Source organism: Rhinolophus hipposideros (genome assembly GCF_964194185.1).
Source record: "Rhinolophus hipposideros genome assembly, chromosome: 20".
Taxonomy (NCBI): Eukaryota; Metazoa; Chordata; class Mammalia; order Chiroptera; family Rhinolophidae; genus Rhinolophus; species Rhinolophus hipposideros.
Genome location: NC_138066.1, coordinates 39,682,956 through 39,707,203, shown reverse-complemented (window position 1 = coordinate 39,707,203; position 24,248 = coordinate 39,682,956). Strand labels below are relative to the sequence as shown.

At 41.4% G+C, this 24,248-nt stretch overlaps 1 protein-coding gene across 2 annotated transcripts in view; it reads left to right on the top strand.

Annotated features, from left to right (window-relative positions):
• The first annotated feature begins 12,947 nt into the window (after positions 1-12,947).
• CDC27 (cell division cycle 27) overlaps positions 12,948-24,248 on the top strand; it is a 60,934-nt gene continuing 49,633 nt past the window's right edge. For both annotated transcript variants that reach the window (XM_081029916.1, XM_081029915.1), the window contains exon 1: positions 12,948-13,119. In XM_081029916.1, coding sequence (XP_080886042.1) covers positions 13,093-13,119 — 27 coding nt within the window. In that variant the 5' untranslated portion in view covers positions 12,948-13,092. The remainder of the gene's footprint in view (positions 13,120-24,248) is intronic.

Sequence of the window (24,248 nt, the reverse complement as noted above, 5' to 3'; positions counted from 1 at the left end):
TGAGCAGTTGATAACCTTCACACAAAGCCCAGGGGAGGGTCAGGCTTTTTTTAGCCCCTCCTGAGCAGAGGCAGCCCACTGCACATTCCTTTTAAGTCAAGATCCTTTAAGCTGAGAGCCACTCTGGGGCCTGCGCGCTTGCCCTGAGGCTCAACTCTCAGGCCCGGAGCCCTGAAGCAACAGCTGGTCCAGCCGACACACACTGTCCCACCCCCGCCCTGGAAGATGGGTGAGGCCTCCCATCTTCCAGAGCAGGCATCCCAGAAACTCCACAGACCTCCAGTTCCCAGGTCTACCACCCCCGCCAACCTTATTCATTCATTCAACAAGTATCGAGCGGTTCACCTATGCCCAGGGGACCAGGGTAAGAGGCAGACAGGTGTGGCTGAGGAGTAATGAGACCAGAGGTCAGAAAATTGGGTCTCATTTTTACTATACCTCAAACTCATTCTGTGCCCCCTCTGTGTGTGTGTGTGTGTGTGTGTGTGTGTGTGTGTGTGTGTGTAGTACTTACTATATACCAGGCACTATTAAGTGCTATTCATATAAAATCTCATCAAATCTTCACCACAATCCCAGAAGGTAGATACTATTATTATTCCTATTTTACACATGGGGAGATTAAAAGTGGTATCAAGTAACAAGGTCACTTGACTAACGAGCTATGAGCTGGATTAGAACCTAAGAGTGTCTGATTCTAAAGTTTATGCTTGAATAATAGATATTAGAATCCCACTTGGGGGAGGAAACACGTATGTTTGTACGTTTGTCAGGAAGGTCAGGATGAATACACACTGAACTGTTCGTGGGAGACACCCCGAGGACCTAGGGGGCGAGGGCGGAACGATGACAGCAATTTGCAGTTTTTTAACTTTTTCACTTCCTGTATTAATGGAAATGTTTGTAATGAGCATGTGCTGTTTTTGTGGAACACGTTCAAGTCACTAAAATGTGCAGGTAAACAACATAAAAAAGCTTATCTACCACACAGAATTGCTTCCAGCTGAACCTTGAGACTCCGCAGTTCAGAGGTAAGGCGAACTCGTGCTGAGAGCACCAGAAGAGTCGCTTGGCCTTTCGAGGCCCAGTTTCCTCACCTGTCAAACCAGATTGCTAGACTACAGAACGTCTGTCCCTGTTAGCGCCTAAGCCTGCAGTGACAGGTGCCCTGCAGCCCACATCTGCCTGCTCCTAGTTTCCCTAAGCACACGGTCCATGTCCCAGACCTTTCTGAGCCCAAAGGGCCCTTAGAGATCACTCCATCCCATCTAGTTTTATAGGTGAGGAATCTAAGGCCCAGGGAGACTTTGGAACTGTTTGAAGACATTCAGCTGTTTACAGCCAAAGCTGAGCAGCTAATTCTGGTCCTTTGTACGGTGCTCGGCCACCACCCTACCCTGTATCCTGGACAAGCTCTCACCCCTAGTGGGACAAGAAACCTTCAAAGGAAACTGAAGAGAGAAAAGGGGCCAGGAACTGCCCAAGGGGATGCTAGAGCAAGAACAGAGCCCAAACCCTAGGCTCGTCCTCTTCCTGGACTGCCACGAAGGCTCCTTTGATCTTTTCCTGTCACCTCTTCCCCACTTCTGCCTCCCCTTCTCTCTTCCTTCTGACGTCTTGCCACCTTCTCCCACAGGCCCCTGCTTGCATCCTTCTCTTTCCCTGTCTGTCCCCTCCCTGACTACTTCATTTCTCAGGAGGTTTGGAGCTCAGGTTGCTGGTGATGAGGAAAAAGAAAGAGGAAGCTCAGCCTCGCTCCCCTCTACTCGCACCTGCATCCCCTTCCTGGACCACGTGTCCTGCGAGGTTTGCAGATACACAAACAGGTTTCTGTAGAAAGCTGCAGGCCAGAAGCTGGACAACCCAGACACTAGTCTGACTTTGCCAGCCACTTCCGCTCTCTGGGCCTCAACTTGCTTATCTCTAAAATGAGAGATAATCAGGAGCTTTCAAATGGTGTTCAACAGACACCTAAGGCCCCTCTGACTTGCTTCGGCTGCAAGGGAGGCAGAGAGGCCAGGTCTTGGAGCTCCCCCATCCCTGCCATTTCAATCAACACCACTCCTGGGGGCTTTATTTACTGGGTGTCCCACGATCATTTTCTAAGAAATGGCTCCATGGTTTAAAAGTTTTAAAACAATCACTGGATGAGATGCTCTCATGTCACATTCCAGTTAAAAAACAAGTTATTCTAATCATTCTAGAAAAAAGTTTGATCTTCAAAAGACAGAGAGATGGGAGGTTGGCCTTTCCTTCCTCTCTCTCTCTCTCTCTCTCTCGCCTCAGTTATTGGAAAATTTTAAAGTATACTTGGAACAACTTAGGTATGTGAATCTACTTTTTCAACTGTGAATTTTATAAAATCTAAATACAGATCAAGTATTTCAGATGAAAATTTATCCAAATTGAGATATGCTATAAAACACGTAGTGGATTTCGAAGACAAAAAAAATAATGTAATACATCTCATTAGTAAATTTTGGATGAACTGGGTTAAAGAGAATAAGTTATTTAAACATTTTAAATATATGCATACTAGAAGTATTACCCATTATTCAAGAACACATACAAACAAACAAAATACACATTAAAAATATCTGATGGTTGCCCAGCATGTAGTTTGGATGGGATGGGGCAATAAGAATTTTCCTTTTGGGACTAAATACATAATTAAACAAGAGAGGCCTCGCATGGACCGTTGATGAAAGAAGGCTATAAAATCAAGGAGAATGAGTAAGCTGATCCTCTGCATCTAAGATTCCTTGCCACCAAGGAAGGAAGAAAAAAGCAATGAACAACCTGAAGTCTCAGAGTCGCTTAAAAGCCCAGAGCACCAAAGGTAAAGGCAGAAAAGGAGTGGAACGGTGTCTAAAGCCAAAGTTTCAAAGACCATGATAACATTGGCTCTCAGAGCACTTTAAACCATCCCCTTAAACTTCATTTCCTCCTCTGCTTTCGCACAGGTGGAGAATGCTGCATGTTTGGCCTAATCACTCAACAGTCAGCCAAAATGGTTGAAGTTAATTTCTCGGCTGCAATTAAGACAGTGCCACCTAGTGACACATTTCTGAACTGAACCAAGGGAGGAGGACCCTGGGAGGGGACCAACAACAGGGGGTTAGAGTCCCATTCAGGATTTAAAAGAGAGGGCAGGACAGCTGGTGTTTAGCAAAGAAATTTACTGTTGAAAAGCAGCAAAGAGCGAGTTGGAATCTTCACCAGTCATCCAGTCTGCATTCTCCCAGTCATCCTGACAGCTGCAAGGGACTTTAGAGGTCAGAGAGGAGTTGACTTGCCCAAGGTCACACTATGAGTCATGGCAGACCTGAGAATACAACCCAGGACACTAAAGCAACTGTAGGAGCTGACAGGGGTTCCGTCAGGGAGAGGCTGGAGCCCCGTGCGGGCATGGAGGCCAGAAGGCATCACTGAAAGAGCAGGCCTGGCACCCTCAAGATGGATGGCGCTCAGTAAAAATAAGACTCAAACCCTTAGCAGGCACTTTTACTCAGCATTTAGGGATAAGCTTTTAATGCTAAGAATGATTCTCTTTTCTTGGTTTCCCTTTCCACCAACTTCTTTTACTTCTTGAATTCTGACTTCCTCTCTAGCATTCCACCTGTGGCTAGATATTGTGGGCTTCTCTTTAGGGCTTCTCTGCTGTTCTTATACCACCCAAGTTCTGCCACCGACCCTCCTGTCTTTTACTCTCATTCATTCATTCATTCATTCAACTAATTGAGCACCTACAATCTGTAGGCCTTTTTACTAAGGTGAGTAAGAGGCCATCCCTGGAGCTCACTGTCTGATGTGGAGGATGGAGATATATAAATAAATAGTATTAATATGATGATAAATACTCTCACAAAGGTGTGACGAAATATTACATAACCAAAAAGAATGCACATAGTTCTACCTGAAAAAATCTGTAGGGGCGGCCGGTTGGTTCAATGGTTAGAGCGCAGTGCTCATAACACCAAGGTCGCCGCCAGTGAGCTGCGCCCTCCACAACTAGATTGAATACAACGACTTGACATGGAGCTGATGGGCCCTGGAAAAACATACTGTTCCCCAATATTCCCCAGTAAAAATTTTTTAAAAAATCTGTATCTCCAGTCCCAACTTCTTTCCTAAATTGTTCCAACTTCACATTTTCAATGAACATTTGGACATTTGTCACCTCAGGCGCTTCAAACACAGTATATTTTTTATTTTTATTTTTTTAAGAAGGGCGCAGCTCACAGTGGCCCATGCGGGGATCAAACCGGCAACCTTGGTGCTACCAGCACCGTGCTCTAACCAACTGAGCTAACCAGCCACCTGTACCAAACACAGTATATTTTAAACCCAGCTTATCACTTATCTCCCAAATCATATTTGTGACACAAAACAAACAACAACAAAGCCCATTCAAGCCAATTATAGTGTATACTAAAGACTGGAATATAATCAAGTCTGTGTTTAATACATGGCTGTGCAATATATTTAGAGAAAAATGAAAGTCTACCTAGAAAAAAGAGAAACAGAGAATCTATTATTTGGTTGACATCCTCTCCAGACAAAATAGATATTTTCTTGTTTATCTAGCAGTCAGGCATATTATGTCCCTTCTGAGGAAAAGGAGATAATAACCAATATCATTCAATTCACTCTTTTTGGTCTAAGTTTGTAGTCACCAAGCAGCCTTGGTTGGTGTTCAAATGCCCTAAGGAGAAGGAATTGGATAAGAATATTTCTCACTGTAAATGAGTATTTTCATTGTCTATCTTTTTTCAGCTTCGACCATCTAGGACCCTAGAATAATGGAAATTTAGATCTGCCTCGACTCCCTGGCAATCTCTTTGCTGCATTCTGGGCCCCTACTCTCATCTCACCTCCAATCCACATAATCTTCAGCTGTCCGCATAATCTTTCTCAGATTCCATTCTCATGATGTCACTCCCGAGCTCAATCAGCAGCACCAGCTCCCTCAGTCTACTTTGTCAAATCTGAAGGCATCAGCCTGAAACCCAAAAGCTTATCAACTGTCTTCAACACCACCATTTCAGCCCAGCTTACACAGCCTCCACTCCAGGCAAGCTAATGTGCTTACAGTTTATCTTTTTCCCTGTGCTTTTGAAGTCTGCCTACCCCTCCTAGCCATCAGCCATGGAGCACACCTCAGAACTCACCTCAGCCGAGATGCATTTTCTGATTAGCCTCAACACTTCAGACACTGCCTTGACTTCAAATTCCTTAAGGAGTTATGTTCAAGGCCAGTGTGTTCTCTAGGTCCAGAAAGGGGGAAATCAAAAAAAACATCAGGTTAGGGGTGGCTGGTTAGCTCAGTTGGTGTGGCGACAGAGTCCCAGAGAGCAGTTTCCAGGCTCTTGGCCTCACGTGGAAAGATGCTGGCTCGGATAGTAGATGGCAGTCATCTGTGACTAACTGACTATCAGCTGTAACCAGTTTGCCAATTAGCCACTAATATAACTGCCACGGCTATGTTGGTTGGTTGGTCGGTTGGTTGGCAGGCAGAGAAGCAGACAGCAGGTTGCAGGCCATGTGGACCCAGCCTCCAGTGAGACTATAGTGGTATGACTCCCCTACGTATGGCTCCATGGGTGTTCCTTTTTGGCCTAGCCATATCCTGCGTTCTTATGTGGGGAGCGGGACTAGAGGCCCCGCAGGCCGCCCCGCACAACAAATGGCACAGCAAGCAGGGTCCCCCGCTCGACAGTTGGTTAGAGTGCAGTGCTCTTAACAAGGTGCCAGTTCAATCCCCATTTGGGCCACTGTAAGCTGCGTCCTCCACAACTAGATTGAAACAACTACTTGATTTGGAGCTGATGGGTCCTGGAAAAACACATTTAAAATAAATAAAAATTAAAAAAAAACAAAAACAAAATATCAGGTTATGACCAGTAAGAGATCAAATTATGTGGTCAAGTCATTTAATCATCAGATAGATTTATAATATTGTAATGTTGTTTATATTTGTGCAGGGCACTATGATAGGTGATGAGGACATCATGGTGGGCTAAAGTCCCCGCCTTTGTGGGACTTATATTAAAATACATATAATTAAAACTATCATACATACTATGAAGGAAAAGAACAAAGATGTAAGAGAGAATCATAGGGTGGAGCTAATCACTTAGATTAGGTAGGACGAGATATTCTGAGGACGTGATATTAAGGCTGAGGCCTGAAGGATAAGTGGAGTTTAACTGGTTAAAGAGTAAGGGGAAAGTGTTTTAGGAAGAAGTACTATGTGTAAAGGCTCCCACTTCAATCGGTCAGTCAATATTTTTTAAACACCTACTAAATGTAATGTTTTTCAAAGAGCAATAAGAGAAATATGACTTGGCCCTCCTTCAGGGACACAAGGTATACATAAATAGAATAATGAATTATATTAGTCTGCTCAGGGTGTTATTACAAAATACCACAGACTGGGCAGCTTAAACAACAGAAATTTCTTTTCTCACTGTTTTGAAGGCTAGAAGTCCATGATCAAGGTGCTAGCAAATTTGGTTTCTGGTGAGAACCCTCTTCCTGGCCACCTTCTCACTACATCCTCATACCATGTTTCCCCGAAAATAAGACCTAGCCAGACAATCAGCTGTAATGCGTCTTTTGGAGCAAAAATTAATATAAGACCCGGTCTCATTTTACTATACGACCGAGTATAATATAATATAATATAATATAATATAATATAATATAATATAATATAATACAATACAATATAATACCGGATCTTATATTAATTTTTGCTCCAAAAGATGCATGAGAGCTGATTGTCCCGCTAGGTCTTATTTTCAGGGAACACGGTATAACTTTTCCTTAGTGCATGTGCACAGGGAAGTGTGGTAAGAAAAAGAGAGCGAGCTCTCTGGTGTCTCTTCTTATAATAACACTAATCCTGTTGGATAAAGACCCCACCCTCTGACCTCATTACCCTTAAAAGCCCCATATCCAAATATAGCAACAATGGGTGTTAGGGCTTCAACATATGAATTTCAAAGGCATACAAATATTAAGTATGTAATAACAATCAATAAACAAAACATAATTATAGCAACAGAAGGAGTTTATTCCATTCATTCATTAAACAAATAAGAATGAGTGCCAATTATGTACCAGATACTGTTCTAAGTGTGGAGACTACAAACAGCTTCTGTCCTCATGGAGCGTATAGGCTAGATAGGAAGTAGACAATTCAACAATTTCAGTGAAGGGTGATGACAGTAATGACACACATGGTTAACACTAGAGTAATAGCAGGGATAGCCAACCTATCCCTGTATTCTAGTAGGTCAGAAAAAGCCTGAAGAAGTATGTTTGTGAGACAGGTTAGTTAACATGTTGTTAGGCAGACAGAAAGATCCCTGGTGGAATAAACATAAGACCACCATATCCTGAAACTTCAGGTACTGAAATAACTCCTTTACTCCAGGACAAAATGTAACAGCGCCTTGAGGTTAATAAATTATCTCATAAAATTCCTTTTGCCAGAGCAGATCTGATACATAAGAATGGGTTTGTTAATCCCTTTAGGGTGGGCAAACAGAACAAACCTGGTAGATGAATTTCATTAGAAGGCGCCAGCTCCCCTTCCCCAAACAGGCAAGGGAAGATATAAAAGTAAATTATCTCATAAAATTCCTTTTGCCAGAGCAGATCTGATACATAAGAATGGGTTTGTTAATCCCTTTAGGGTGGGCAAACAGAACAAACCTGGTAGATGAATTTCATTAGAAGGCGCCAGCTCCCCTTCCCCAAACAGGCAAGGGAAGATATAAAAGTAAGAGCTTTTGCCTCAGTCAGGGGGCCACTCCCATTTGTGAACCACCTCCTGCTCAGGAGCTGCAACACTTTGCTTTTAATAAACTATCCTCTTTTACAACTCCTCACTTCTCCTTGGTCCGTGCTTCCATTCTTCCGTTTCACGGGACACAATCCCGGCACTCACTCAATCACTCACTCACTCACAGGAAATATTCCTACATCATTTGCAGGATGGGCAGAGATAGCCATGGAAGAGAGTTCTGGACAGAGAAAGCAATACATGGAAAGCTTCTGAGGCAAGAAAGTGGGTCAAGAACTTCCATGTAACTGGTGAAGGGGAGGGAAGGAAAGTTTTCCCTCTACCCTCTTAGGTTCAGTATCTGGGGCCCTGCAATGTAAACTGACAAAAGACAGATTAACATAATTTTTAAAACAAGAGTTTATTTACACATGAAACATGCACAAACACAGGAGAATTCAGTGAGAAGTAACTCAAAGAGGTGGTTAGAATATGGGCCAATAAATTTGTGGCGAAGTGGCAAGACAAAGGAAAAAGGGTTAGAGCTCCGAGGGGTGATAAATTGTGGAAAGGTAAGTATATAGAGAAACTTATGAAAGATAAGGGTTATTTTAGTAAGGTTTGTTTGTGCAGACACAACTTAGTGCAAATCTGTCTCCAGTGATAACAGTTGTTTTCCTTCTGCTGGTATAGAAGAGGGGTGAGAAACACCTTCATAAAGGGAAATTTATATCCTGCTTTTAAGCAACTAGGGGAGGGAAAAGAGCATTCTCTGTGTTTGCTGTTTCTTAATTGCTTTCAGTTCAAAATAATCCTTATGCCAAAGTGGAATGTTCTAATCTCTTCACTAGAATGTAGAGTAAAAGAGGGAGACAGGTGAGATAAAGCTGAATAAGGAGGCGAGGACTAGACCTTAGAGGGCCTTATAAGACAAGTTAAAGGGTTTGGACTATATCCTCAGAACAATGGGGAATCCTGAGTTATGGGGTAAGGTTTAGGGAGGGGAGTTCTGACATGACCAGACTTATTTTTGGAGGTAGGTAAAACTGGAAGCAGGAAGAGACATGAAGGTCTATTTAAGAGGTAAAGTTAGTAGCGCTTTGTGACTACCGTGTTTCCCTGAAAATAAGACCCAGCCAGACAATCAGCTCTAATGCACCTTTTGGAACAAAAATTAATATAAGACCCAATCTTATTTTACCATTATATAAACCCGGTCTTAATATAATATAATATAATATAATATAATATAATAATATAATATAATATAATATAATATAATATAATACCAGGTCATATTAACTTTTGCTCCAAAAGATGCATAGAGCTGATTGATCTGTTAGGTCTATATTTTTGGAGAAATATAGTATATGCTACGGTTAAAGAAAGAGAGTGGTCCAGGTTTGGACAGTGGAGAAGAGGATGATGCCTTAAACAGGGACAGGAAATATTTCAAGTACTGTGAGGAATGAGGAGTTTCCCTGAGAATAAAGTACCTGTGAGATATTCAGATAGAGACATCCAGTTGACAACTAGGCATTTGGGTCTGGAGTTCTAAGAAGCAGTCTGGCTGGAGATACAGATTTTGGAGTAATTTTAGATGAAAATTATGAGAATGGATGGGTTTGCCTAGGAATAATGTGTAAGGTGAGATGGCCTAGAACAGAAGCATTCTAATGTTAGAGGGGCTGCCAAGGAAACGAATAAAGAACAGAGCAGTAGAAGGAAAACGAGGAGACTGTGTGATCAGAGATGACAAAGGAAAGGGATGATTTCACCAAGAGGAGTCAACATGGGGGGCGGAAAGAGCCTCAAGGTCAGGTTATATAAGGAGGATAAAAGGCAGCATGCAACAGGGACAAAAGAAGGGTACAGATAAGGAGGACTGAAGGAATTCAGAATTCAGAGGTAAGCTTACTCTGGGCTATCTTTCAGTGGTACCTGCATCTTGCCAAAGATACCATGTCTAGCTTCTTGAATACTTTCCTAAATGCTGGCCTCAAAATCTGATGGAACATAAAACAGACCAAGAGGCAGGTTAAGGAGGAGAGATAATTTACCATGTTTGGGATAATGCTCATTGTAACCCAACTCCACTCACCAGAGAAACATATATGGATAATGGGTGACAGTGGGGTGCCCAAGTGCTTGCTGGATGGTGAGTTTAAGTAGGGCAATCAGGAACAGAGAAAGAAGTAAAAATCCTCTGAAAGATCCCATCACAGAACAGCTTCAAACAATGTGGTCTTGCTGCGCACATAGAAAACTACAACAGATGTGTTAGCCCACTGAACAATAGTCACAAAAGAGATGCCCTTTTTTAGGGGGGGGAAAAATCCTTTAGGCAAATTCTAAGCTTAAGAGCCAGAGTGCCAAACATCACAGACTGTTTAAATGCTGACTCTAGATACACATATTCACACACACAGCAATATCATCTTTATGGATCCTGTATTTTAAGTTCCTTCATTTAAGTTTATAAGAATCCATTGCACACGTGTAAGACTTGGGTTGGCAGCACATTCTATGGAAAAAGAGCTGTGTTTGTAAAATGAACACAAGCTTAGCCTGAGCGAAGTGTCATGCGACTGCTAAGAAATGCAAATACAACTTTAGTCTACTTTAATAGAAGTGTCCAGATAATAAACAAGTAGTTTTACTGCATTCTGAATTAGAATAAATCTGGAGTGTTGTGTCAGTTAAATGCATCAGACTTTAAGAATACTTCTTACCCATCCCTTTCTTTCCATTTCCACTACCAGATTTTCTCATCTTGTACCTGGTAGATGTACAAAGACGGACTAATTATCAAACGCTCTCATCGCACACGCCTTTGGGAATTTCACTTTGCCATCAATTCTCACATGAAGAACTGGAGTCTATTTCTCCTCTAGTTGAATGCAGGCTGGCCCTGTGTCTTTGGCCAACAAGAAGTGATGGGGTTTAACTGACCGGCCTAGGTCTTAAGGGGCCCAATAACTTCTGCTTCCATCCTCTTGGTTGCCAACCACCAAGTCAAGAAGCTAGAGCTAAACTACTGACTGACGAGAAGCCAAGGTTGAAAGACAGCTGTGGAGAACCGAGGAGCTCAGTCAGCAGCCAGCACCAAGGCCTGAAACATGTGAGTCCTTGCATCTTTCAGCCCCAGTCAGACCAATGATGGTAATACTCTTTATCTGTGCTATCCAGTATGGAGGTCGGCCACATGTCTATTAAGTCCTTGGAATTTGGCCAGGGCATCTAATGAACTTCATTTTTAATTTCACTTGAATTTAACTAAACTTTAAAACAGCGAGTAGCTACCGTACTGGACAGTGTAGAGTATTGCCATTCAAATTCACCCAGCATAACCCTGTTGAAAGAACAGGGCACAGAAAATCACCGTAGCACCTACCCTTTATGGGGCTACAAGTACATAAGCAGTGATTACAGAGGGCTGGTGGATACGCGAGTTGCTTTGTCGACTGTTGTTTATAAAAACAGTCACACAAAGGAAGAGAGTGACCTATTCTAATCTGATTGCATCTGTATAAAATAAGAACCAGAAAGGGAAATTTCCATACAGTGTAATATACTATGAGTACCACATGTAACCTAGAAATGTTCTAACTAGAAAATTAACCTTCTCGTGGCCCAGATGGTTGGAGTGCCATGCTAACGCTGAGATCGCCAGTTCGATTCCCACGTGGGCCAGTGAGCTGCGCCCTCTACAGCTAAGATTGTGAACAAGGGCTCTCCCTGGAGCTGGGCAGCCGTGAGCAGCCGTGAGCAGCTGGAGGTCGGCAAGGACTGCCAGGGCTGCTGGAGCTCCTGCGGGCTGCTGTGCTGCCGTGGGCTACCGTGTGCCGCCAGGAGCGGCCCGTGGCCAGCGTAAGTGGCCTGTAGCCATCGTGAGTGGCCAGCAGCCGGCAAGAGCTGCTGTGAGCTGCTGACTGACGACTGGCGACCGACTGCCTCAGCCGGGGGAGCGCAAGGCTCCTAACACCACGTGGGCCAGGGAGCTGTGTCCTACACAACTAGACTGAGACACAACGGCTTGAACCGGAGTCGGGGGAGGAGGTGGAAGAAGGGGGGAAATTAACCTTCAAAAATGATATTTCTCATCTCCTGAAAAACAAAGTTTTACTAGTTCTCTGGTTCACATATTTTTGGGGGGAGGGGGCATGAAAGTAATTTGAGAGAACCTACTGCATTCGACAGCCACATACATTAATGTATTCATCTTATTTTTTTCCGACTAAGCACATAGAAGTTCAGAGAGCTTATAACTTGCCTTAGGTCCTAAAAATACGTGGTAGTGCCAAATTCAAAAGCAAGCCTCTGCCTTTCCAATTCACCAGAATGCCTCTCCAATCAAGAATAAAAAATTGAGATTTTCCATGACCTGGTCACGTAATATTTCCAGTTAATGCCTTACCTCTTCACAGACTGATCTCATTTCTGCTTTCCTTCACTTATTCTCCTTTTTTCCCTTCTCATTCTAAACCATTCTTCAAAGCCCAATTTGTCCCGTTTTCCTTCTGTGAAAAGTTCCTCATCTTAATCCCAATTAATTTCCCTCTTCTCTGAATTTTTACATCATTTATAATGGGCACCACACAAGGTAGCAGCACTTTTTTCCCTTAAGTAGACCGCAATCTCTTTGAGGACAGGGGCCATACTAAAACTCGGAAGGGTGGAAATTTCCTATTTCCCTCTGAGCTATGAAGAGGTACCTCTGGAATGGAGAAATGACCTGAATTCAATAGGCACATACTTCATGATTAATTAAACTCAGCGTCAAACTCCCGAGTTTTACCCTTTGCTTAATTGACCGCACACGAATTAATCCAGAAAGCTGAGGGGCGAATCAAGACGGCAGCCGGGCCACGTGACGATCCCCTCCAGCTCCAGCACGACACGCCCAGCCCGCTGGGTGCTGATTGGGCGTGGCCCAACCGAGGGTGGCCGATTGGGCGTGGCGTGCGTGAGTAGAGGCGGGGCCGAGAAGAGGAACCTATGCTCTGGGTCAGACTCGGTAGCCTCCGATAATCCTCGACAATTTCCGGCACCGGTCTCCTCCTCCGCCGGTTGGCCTCGGGTTTTTCCGGCCTCCTTCGGGCTTTTCCGTCTGGCTCCCGCGCGGATCTCTTCACTTCGGGTATTTCCGTGTCCCGCTCGGAAGTGCTCGGCCATCGCTCGGCCGCCCCCATCCCCCGGTAACGGTCGCTGGTGAGTTTAAATGAGCCGGGGCTGGCCGGGCCGGAGCCGCTACGGGGGGGGGCCTGAGGCACTACAGAAAGTGGGTTTGAGCCTCAAGGATGACGGTGCTGCAGGAACCCGTCCAGGTAACGATAACCCCCTTCTCTGAGGCTTGGCTCGCGGCCCCAGTCGGGAAGCCGCGTATGGCTACTCCGCGGCCTGGTGCGGCCTAGGCCCGGCTGCTTCTCCCGCCTCTCCTTGTGCCGGGTCCTGCCTGTCTTCTCGTCAGTTCCGAGGCCTTGCCCACAACCTAAGCCGTGTTGTCGCTGGGCCTACGTTACTTCTGCCCCGAGTGCGAGCGGCATTCGGCGATAATACCTGCCTTTCCGAGCCGACGTCCGGCCAGCCCTGCTGTCAGTCTAGGGGCCTGGTCCTGGCCGGGGTGAGAGAGCAGGGGGGGCGGGGGGCGGGGGGAACTCGCCCCAGGTGCTCGGTTACCTCCAGGATGATTGGGAAGCACGTTTGATCAGAGCTTGCGCGGTCTTCCTCAAGGTGGGGCAAGTTTGTGAGCGGGAGGGGGGGTGGTGGTTTGGGTCGGGTTTTGTCTTAGGTGCGAGGTTGGAGGGATCGGTCTTTTTAATACCAATTTCTATTGCGGTAACAGACTGAGTAGCCCACGTTGCTTTTCTCGTTCGGTGAATTCCCCACTGAACAATCATCTGAGAACTCCCAAGGCCTAGTGCTAAGGTGCAAGCACCTATACAAGGGGTGGGGGTGGGGGTGGGGGTGGAAACGGCAAATCTGGGGGTTGTTTTCCCATAGCCTCTGATGGGGATCAAGAGTGTTTCAGTTCTTGTTTATAAGGCGTCCAGGAAATGAAAGACCAAGAGTGGTTTTTCCATCTATCTCATGTCCTTTCCGCACCAAGGTATGCTTTGCCGCACGCTGCTCTGTTGGCATGGGAGAAACCCTACTGGATTGTAAGTGTGCGACGCAGTGCCAAGTCATTTCCCCCCTGCCATCTGAAGAAACCGAGTCTTTTGTCCCTTGGTGAGGGACCAGGTCCGGGAGACTTTCAATGCACCCTTTGATCTTTGACTTGATTTAAAAAGTTGACCTCTATCAACTATTGTCATTGAGTCATGGGACTTTCTTTATTTTGAAGTTATAAAGCAAGGAGCATTGAGAAGTTAATTCATATTACCCTTAATAGGCCTGTGATAGCAAATAGTAGATTTTTTAAGACATTACTGCTTCCTGTTTCCTTAATTCTTCTTCACCAGATGAAATGCCAATTTTCTTCTAGTTGGCTTCTTCTCTAGCCCTTTACATATAGCAGCTATTATTGGTTGAATTCATATAATGTGGGATTCTAGCTTAGGAAATTCACCTGTTTGTAAGTTGTACCAGTGCTTCCAAAGCTATTTGTTAACATCCAGATTCCTCTTACTAGTAAAGCGTCCCTTTTAAGATTTTTTTTTTTTTTGAGGCCTAACATGAAATTAGAAGTTACTATCTGTACCTTAAATGGATAAGTAGATCACTCAGTTGTTTAATTTGTCTCATATTCTTGTAATTTTGCCTTAGTAATTGATACATTTGCCTTCTCTTACCCCAAAAGGCTTCTAAAATGATAAACTAGTTGTATTGCTAGTTTATAACCACTATTTAATGATCATTTCAACTCGTATAAAAACATGGAGAAGAAAAGAAATATATAGCCTATGCCTACATAGTATCCCTCAGGTTTCCTTTTTTTTTTTTCCTTAAACTACTCTTGGCAGTAATACACTTAGGTGTTTTTAAGGCTTAAAAGTCAGATTTGGTTTGCTTGGGGTTTTTTCACACTACCTTTGCTCATTATATTCAGGGATGGTGGTAAGAAGCTTTAGGATATGGCTAGGTGAGAATTTTGGTTGTGACTTATAGTATACAAGTAAGATACCATTCAGGAAGGGATCTGGAGCCACTTGAGAGGAACAAGCAACTTTGGCTACAGTGATAAAGATCAACTGATCAGGGATAGTGCTGAAAATGGAAAGAATTAGGAGGAAAATAAAAATAGGACAGATAAATAAGATACTTTTTTTTAACTATGGCGAGTGATTGGATGTATTTGTATAGGAATGGAGTAAGTTGGAAAGTTGTTTCCTTTCTTGGCATAACTCAAGGTATTACTGGGCATAGGAAAAAGTTGAGAGAAAAGATGAGCAACTGTTTTCTGCTTTTTTTCTTTAAAATTTTAATGTAGGATAGTCAGTATGATATACCATGTAAGCCTAAATATAAGCTCCTCCATATTATTTCTCATAGTAAAAGTGTTACTTGTCTGTGGGGGTGCAAAAAAACCAGCTTTCGCCCCACCTTCTGTTTTCTAGCTGGGCTAATTATCAGATTAACACGAGACAGGTTAACAGTAGAAAATGTCCAAATTTTATTACAGATGTGCATGATGGAGTGTTATAAGAATGAGACATGAAGACACATTGGACAATTGAGGTTTATGTGCCATTTTAGTCAAAGGTGAAGTGGAGCAGGGGTCTGGGATTTCAAAGGAAAGTAGGCAATTCACAGGTAGACAAGAAAGAGCAAACATGTGGTAAACAAATTCTTGCTGGGCTACCCAGAAACAATGGGTCACAGAAGTAAGCTCAACAAACAGGCTTTGCTAGGCTTCTCACTTTCTTCCACATTTAGTTTATATTGAGGCTAAAAGAAGGTGATGCTCCCCTTCTTTTTCGATCTGAATTCCTTTAGACAGGTAAGGGGGGAGAGTCAAAGGTTCTGAGTCTTTTGTTTCTTAATAACCAGCTTAAAATCAATATGCCAGAAGGCATATTTTGGGTTGGCAAAACTTTGGTTCCCCTCAGATCTCTCCTATTATGAGACAGAGTTCTGTTAATTATTTTTAATATGACTGTTTGGGAAAGAAACTCACATAAATGAGTTCAATCAGTGCTAATTTGGATGTTTATAAAAGTCACCTGATTAAATTGATCTAAAAAAGCAAACACATTTTAATAGATTTATCAATTATTCCTGGGAGTAGGGCTTCACAGTTAGAAATGTTAGATGAAGTTGTAAACAAGCCTTGTGAAAATCACCTTACTAAGCAGTATAGTAAGTGGGTACCATACACCTCATATCGTTTTAGAGATCATTAGATAGTGAAGGTATACTTTTGGCTTGGGATAAGATGTACAGGGACAACAATCTAACATGGATTCAAAGAGTACCCTATTTCAAATAACTTAAAATTGAAGGTGGTCAGAAAAATGGTGTTAGGTGACAAAAAAAGGCTTCATTGCTGTCAAAGATATATGTGAACAGTTTCAGTAAAATTGTTCTATTCATTGAGAATAGAAAAAAATGAAATTTCTAAATATGTTTTGTGATTTTTAAAATATATGTGTGTAACTATTGATTAATCAATAGGCGTTGGAGTGTTTGATCGTCATTCAAAAATGTATATATTCATGTTAACTGAAACACATTTGTTTATGAATTTTTCTTTCGGAAAGTAGAAGATCACCATATATTTAGGTACAATATAGTATCTTGAAGACAGTGCTACATAGTACCTGAACTGAAAGAATAAACTTTGGGGAGTGAGGGTGGAGGAAGAAGTCATTGCAAGTACATAATAATTTAATTCCTTTATGGATTCGTGTCCTGATGTAGCCCTTTCTGGGCTTATGGTCTGTTAAGAGAGAAAACATTAACCAAGTAATCACAAATTAATATACAGACTGTGATCAGGATATTATAAATAGGGTGTGAGGAGAGAGACCTAATAGGAGGATCCTGACGCAGGTTCAGGTGTCAGGTTTGTAACTGGACCACCGAAGGAGGTACTGCAAAACAGCAAAAAGTTAAGCAGCCTCAATGACAAAAATCAAATAGGAAAGAAGGTTATGCGTCTGCTGTGTACCAAGCACAAAAAGAATATAAAAGACATTTTAAAACCTCTTAAAAGGAAGTCAAGAAAGACCTTTTTGAGCAAATAATATTGAATGTTATGCAGATTCTGAGATCTGAAGATTGCAAAAGAAATAGTAATTTGAAGAGCATTTAAGAGAAAACAGCATGAGCAGAGTCTCTAAGACAGCAGAACGTGGAGTTGGAAGAACTGAAAGAAGTCCAGTGTGGCTGGAGTTGCATAATAATGGAAGGCCATTTTCATTTCAAGGATATTGGGGAATCGTTGAAGGATTTTTAGCAGAGGGTTGTGAATGTTAAGATCTCTCTGGCTACTGTATGAGAAATGTATTTGGAGGAGGGAGGCAAGAGTGAAAAAGTCTTAGGATAAAGGTAATGTACACTAAAATGGTAACAATGGAGTAGGAAAGAGGTAGATAAATTCAAGAGATGTTTTGGATTTAGAACCAATGAGACAGGAAAACTGATTGGATGGGGGGAGGTTAATGACGGCTGCCTGGATTTCATTTTGGTGGTGCCATTTAATAAATGGAAAATCTTTTGAGGAGGAGATACGTTTGAAGGCGGACAATTAAGAATTCTGTCTTGTCCAAATTGAGTTGGAGACATTTGTGACACCAGCCAATAGAAATGTGACGGTATAACCTCTAATTTTTGAGGGGTCTAGTCTTGTTGGGAAGGTAAGAATGCTTAACAGGAACGATTGGATAATGTTGTAAGTCATTATGTATTTGGTTGCACAGATAACAAAGGAATTCAGAAAAGAGATCCTTGCAGACTGGAAAAATAGGAAAGGTTTCTTGAAGGAGTAGAACTTAAAGCTTTAGAAGATGGGAAGTCTTTGAATTGGGAGAGAAGAGGAAAACCATTTCTGGCATGGAACAGCAGGAGCAAAAGCCCAAAGTTGGGAGTGATGTGCAGGAACAGAAGAGTGAAATATTACAGCTTTGGCAAGAATGGAATTGACAGCAGCAAGAGATAAGGTTCTGCTAGCCAGGGAGAATCAGGTTACAAGGGACTTAACATCCAGGCTGAGGAGTTTAGATTTAATGTATTGTAATAAATAGCCATTGTAGGTTTTTGAAGTGAAGAATTATGTAATGAAAGCACTACTTTGGGAAGATTGATCTAGTGCTGTTGGGAAGGAGGGATGAGACAAGAGCTGCGGAGACATGCAGACGAGTAGAAAAATCCAGTTACATGGTAATATACACCAAGGTTTCTCTATCTTGGCGCTATTGATGCTTTGGGCAAGCTACCCTGTTTCCCCGAAAATAAGACGTAGCTGGACAATCAGCTGTAATGCGTCTTGTGGAGCAAAAATTAATATAAGACCCAGTCTTATGTAATATAAATATATATAGTAAAATAAAACTGGGTCTTATATTAATTTTTGCTCCACAGACGCATTAGAGTTGATTGTCCTGCGAGGTCTTATTTTCGGGGAAACAGTAATTTATTGTGGGGGACACTGTCTGGTGTATTGTAGAGTGTTTTGCAGCATCGCTGGCCTCTACCCACGAGATGCCCCCTCACAACCAAAATTGCCCCCCCCCCCACGTTGCTAAATGTCCCTTAGGGGGCAAAATTGCCCAGATTAAAAACCGCTGATGTAGATCTAAACTAGAGTTGTAGAAATTAGATTGTAATGTATAATAGTAAAATTGCAGAGTGGTTTTTTTTCTTATATTGTCTGAGGCTTTTATTATCAATTTTTTATGGTCTAAAAAAGCAGTTATTTTCTTTTTTGACAAGAACAAAACAAAATTATGTCATCACATTTAAGTCTGAATTAGTTATACAACTTATAGAAGTTGTTTGTATTTTAAATAGTATTTTGTATTTAAGAAGAGCAAGCAAGGAACTTTGCCATTTAATTTTTATGCTGTTGATTTATCTTTTGAATTAATGCAATCTAGGACTAATGCATTAATTTAATCAGTAGGATTTCTCTTGTAAACTTTTTTTGGGTGGGAGGTGTTGCTCTCTTTGGCTTCCTGACTCTTAACAGCATTTCATCTATGTGGCTTTAATTTGTAGAGCTCTTGAGGTGCTGTACGGAATAATACTCTTTTAGGGGCAGATCCACACAAGTACTTGGACAGAATTGGATGAATAACTAGGGGGCTAATCTTAGCCCTTCTCATCATCAGCTATCAATTTGCAGTGCCTTAGAGAATGGTTCATTCCCCACTGCGTTCCCCAAAAGAGACACCATTACTCAGGAATGCAGAGGTGCTTGAGCTGAGTACTGTGTTTCCCAAAAAAAGACTTAGCTGGACCATCAGCTCTAATGCGTCTTTTGGAGCAAAAATTAATATAAGACTCGGTCCCGGGTATAAAATAATGCAATATAAATACAAATACAATACCAGGTCTTATATAAGCCCAGGTCTTATATATAAGACTGGCTCTTATATTAATTTTTGCTCCAAAAGACACATTAGAGCTGATTGTCCAGCTAGGTCTTATTTTCGGGGAAATACGGTACTGATGGAAGCTATATGTGGTGTTCTCTTAAGTGGCAAGTTTTACTACTGGGATTTATGGGAACTTGAGTTTGCTGAATTCACTTTGCCTTTATGACCCTCTCAAGAATTGGTGATAAAGGATTGTTGTTCTGAACAAAGCTTGACTTTAAATCAGAAATGGATAGAACTCTTGAATATACTGCTTTTATTTTTCTCTTTCATTTCTTTGATTTTAAAAAGGAAAGAATTCAAAGTTCTAGGACTTTATGGCTGTAGTATATATGTGTCAAATTTTCCTGGTGATCAGTAGTACTAAGGTAGCTGGTGAATCATTGCATCTTTTGTGACTTAAGCGTCACAGAATAAATAATTGTGGCAGATATGCTGGGAGATGCTATATGATGGAAACTGTAAATTATATAATATATATAAATTATTTATATTAAGAGATGGGAAAGAAAATGTGTTTTTTTTAAGATTTTTATTGGGGGAGGGGAACAGGACTTTATTGGGGAACAGTGTGTACTTCCAGGACTTTTTTCCAAGTCAAGTTGTTCTTTCAATCTTAGTTGTGGAGAGTGCCGTTCAGCTTCCAGTTGTTGTCCTTTCAGTCTTAGTTGTGGAGGGCACAGCTCAGCTCCAGGTCCAGTTGCCGTTTTCTAGTTGCAAGGGGCGCAGCCCACCATCCCTTTCGGGAGTCGAACCGGCAACCTTGTGGTTGAAGAGCCTGCACTCCAACCAACTGAGCCATCCGGGAGCTCAGCGGCAGCTCAGCTCAAGGTGCTGTGTTCAATCTTAGTTGCTTGGGGCACTGCCCACCATCCCTTGCGGGACTCGAGGAATCGAACTGGCAACCCTTCGGAGTTAGGAGCACGGAGCTCTAACCGCCCGAGCAACCAGGCACTTAAGAAAATGGTTTTAAGTGCCTAATGTGTGCCAGTCAGTATACTAGGAGCACTACATATGTATCATTTCGTTTAATTCACACAAATCCAAGAAATAGAGCTGCAATTTTCAGATGAGGAAATTGAGGCTGAAAAAAGTTAAATAATCACCCCCAAAGTCACACTGCTGAAAGTACTGGCACACAACTTTGAACAAAGATCTCCAACATCAAATCCTGAGTATATTCTCTCTACTCACCATGTTTTTTCATTTACAACAAAATTAAACAAGTTCTTAAGAAATCCCCATGTTTTATAAAGGAGTAATTAGGTGGTGATTATTTGCAATACAAAATAATTCTTCTATGTGCCACAAAGTTTCCTCTAATAGAGATTTCCAGAGATCCTTAAGTATGTATGGAATATACAAGAATGCAGAGAGACTTAAGGCTAAGAGTAACTGAAGATGCTAGTAATTGGAGGACTGCCAGAGTCAAGGATCGTTTGTGTATTCATTCTACATACATTACTGCTTAAAAAGTACCCAGTAGGTGCTGGGATTATAATAGTGAGCAAAAACAGATGTCCCTACCTTTCTAGTGTTTATGTTATAGTGAGGAAGACATTATGCAGTACTATCCTACATAAATATAAATTACAACAGTGAGAAGTGTAACAAAGGAAAGGTACTTGGTGCTATTAGAGTGTATAATAAGGATGCCTGACCTCATGTAGGGGTCCCAAAAAAGCCTTTCCTGAGAAAGAAGTCCAAAAAATGACTAGAATCTGCATGGTTTGGAGGAAAGGAGGAGCCTGACAGGTAAAGTGCATTGTGACAGGAGGGTAACATGGCAGGTTTGAGGAGCTGAAAGAAGGTTGTTGTGCTAGAATGGAAAGCATGATACAAGATGAATTGGAGAGGTAAGCATGGACTATACCACACTGCCTGGTTTGGTGCCTTTGGTTTTTATTGTTAAGGACAATGGGAAGCCCCTGAGGATTTTAGCAGAGGGGTGATATCAGATCTGATTTGGGAGAAGCTCACAGAGAGAATGGATCATCGGTGAAAAAGAATTCAGAAAGGCCAAATAAGACTCTATTATTAAAGCAGTCTAGGAAAAAAATGGTCTGCCTTAAAAAGGAAATGTTTATTGAGTTTCTCTCTTTCATTATTACTTTAGTTGTCTAATTTAAATATCATTTTGAAAGCTACCTCTATGCGTGGTTCCAGAACTGTAGGTCATATATGGTCTGGTAGGTCACCAGAAGGCCACATCAGTTCTTAGCTCAGAGAAGTGCCATGGTCATCTTGATTAGTGTCAGAGAGATCCCCTTTATCTGACCTGGATTGGGGTGTGGAGATCATATTAAGCATTTAAGAAATAGTTGTTGAGTCAAATTAGGTTTGAATACCCTTTAGCCTATCAGGAGATTTTTGGGGGTTTTTTTGTTGTTTTTTTTTTTTTGTTCAAGTTACTATGTAGTCCCAATGTTGAAATTTTCTGAAGAGAACACTCATAGATTATCACATTACCTTTTATCTATCTCTTTTGCTGTGTTGTAATATAAAGGAGATGTAGGTTAGACAGCAGTGATTCTGTAGTATATTTAAAACCTGCACTTAAATTTACCCCTTTCCAACACCACATGTTTTTGTTCTGAGGTTCAGCTTCCCAATTGTTTGATTGAAAAATAAAAAAAAGCACAGAGACTGCAATGACAGTGACCAAATAGGTGCCTATGGAATAATGAATGCCTAGCTTACTCACAGTTTCTTATTGTTAGTAGAGATCTGAAAATCCAAAATGTTAAGGCTTTGTACAGCTGAAGAACTTGATTTTCTCAAGTTGGTTAAGTTTTTTACTGAGATCGGGATCACATAGCAAACAAAGTAGATGCTCAGTAAATGTTTACTGAATGGATGACTGATTGTTTCAAAAGTGGTAGGTATATTGAGTATATTGAGATAAGGCAAACGATCTGAATAGTACGGAGGAAAGTCTAGAGGAAAGTCGACCGTGTGATCTAAGCTGCTATTAACTAGGAAAATCTAGGTGTCTTCCAGGTATTTGTAGATCACACCATTAAGAGATTTTATTGCCCCCAAACCTGATCTATTCTAACCCTTCTGTCAGACTGACCTATATCTCCTTATCAGATTTTTGCTTTTTAATACTTTGTTTATTGTGTCAAGAAAGAAACAACTAGATGTTGTTTTGTATTTATATTGTCAACATTAATGTTCCATCTGATTCATGTAAAATCAATTGTAGTAGGAATGTCTTAACTTGTGTTTTATCTCCAGATTGGGTTTCTAAAAGTTTGTAGGTCAGTGGAAAGTGGAAAATGCATTCAGAATTCCAAAATAAATATTCAACAAACATTTGTTGAACATTCATTATGTTTAAGGGCAGTTATCCAGGATAACTAGGGAAATAGCTAGTAAAGTAGGATAACCAGGGAGTTATGGAGAAAAATAGAATCTGATTTTTGTCTTCAAGAAGTTGCAACCTATGTAGTTAACCAAGTAATATAACCAAATTTAGTAAACAGTCTGATTATTTTTTTAAAGCATAAACAAAACTGTCTAGAGTCCCATAGGATGGAGTTATTAATATCGTATGGGATAGATCAGTGAAGGCTTCATGAAAGATAGAGGAACATGTAGGCTGAATTTTGAGGAAAGGATGACTAAAATTTCAGGAGATAGAAGGTAAAGACAAAGTACAGCCCAAACACAGGCAACAATGTTAGCAAAAACCTTGAAGTATTAAAATACAGTGGATGTTTAGGGACCTATAGAGGCTTTTTCTAGTTCTAGACCATAGGCAGCTTTAGTGAGATGTGAAAACAGAGCTGTCAAAGGAAGAGTAAAAGCCAGATGGGATTTGAATAGTTTACTAAGGAGTTTGTATTTTATTCTGTAGATGTTTATTTTATAAATTTTGTGAGGCTGTCCAAGAGGAATTGTTAGAAAGTTTTGATCAGAGAGGAAGACATGATGATGATGATGGCAGCAGCTAAAAGTATAGTAGTTCCCCCTTATCCACGTTTTGAAAATGTTAAATGGAAAATTCCAGAAATAAACAATTCATAAGTTTTGATTTGCACACTATTCTGAGTAGTGTAATGAAATCTAGCACCATCCTGCTTCATCCCACCTAGGATGTGACTCATCCCTTTGTTTAGTATTCACGCTGTTTAAACTACCTGCTCCTTAGTCACTTTGTAGGCTTCTCATTATGAGATTGACTATTGTGTTATCACAGTGCTTGTGTTCAAGCAACCATTATTTTACTTAATAATGGCCCCACAGCACAAGAGCAGTGATGCTGGTGATTTGGATATGCCAAAGAGAAGCTGTAAAGTGCTTCTTTTAAAGAGTGAAAAGGTGAATACAGTACAAATGAGATCTTTTGAGAGAGGGAGACCACAGTCACATAATTTTTGTTACAGTATATTGTTACAATTGTTCTATTTTATTATTAGTTATTGTTAATCTCTTATTGTGTCTAATTTATAAATTAAACTTTATGGTAGGTATGTATATATAGGAAAAAGCATAGTATGTATACTAAAAGCATAGTATGTATACTAAAAGCATAGTATGTATACTAAAAGCATAGTATGTATAGGTACTATTCACTGTTTCAGGCATCCATTGGGAGTCTTAGAATATATCCCCCAAGGATAAAGGGGGGCTACTATATCTAATTTCAACTCCACAAATATATCTATCACCTGTTATGTATCAGGCTCTAATACTGTCTCCCATCAGCTAGACCAGTGATTCTTAATAAACCAAGATATCTGCAAACCCCAGCACTATATACAGGTTTTCTGTGTATAGGTGCATGTGCTTTTTTCTGGGGAGCCTCATAGCTTTCATAAGTTTTTCAAGAGTGTGCTATAAAAGGAAAAGGGGCCGGACTGGTAGCTCAGGTGGTTGGAGCTCCATGCTCCTAACTCGAAGGCTGCCGG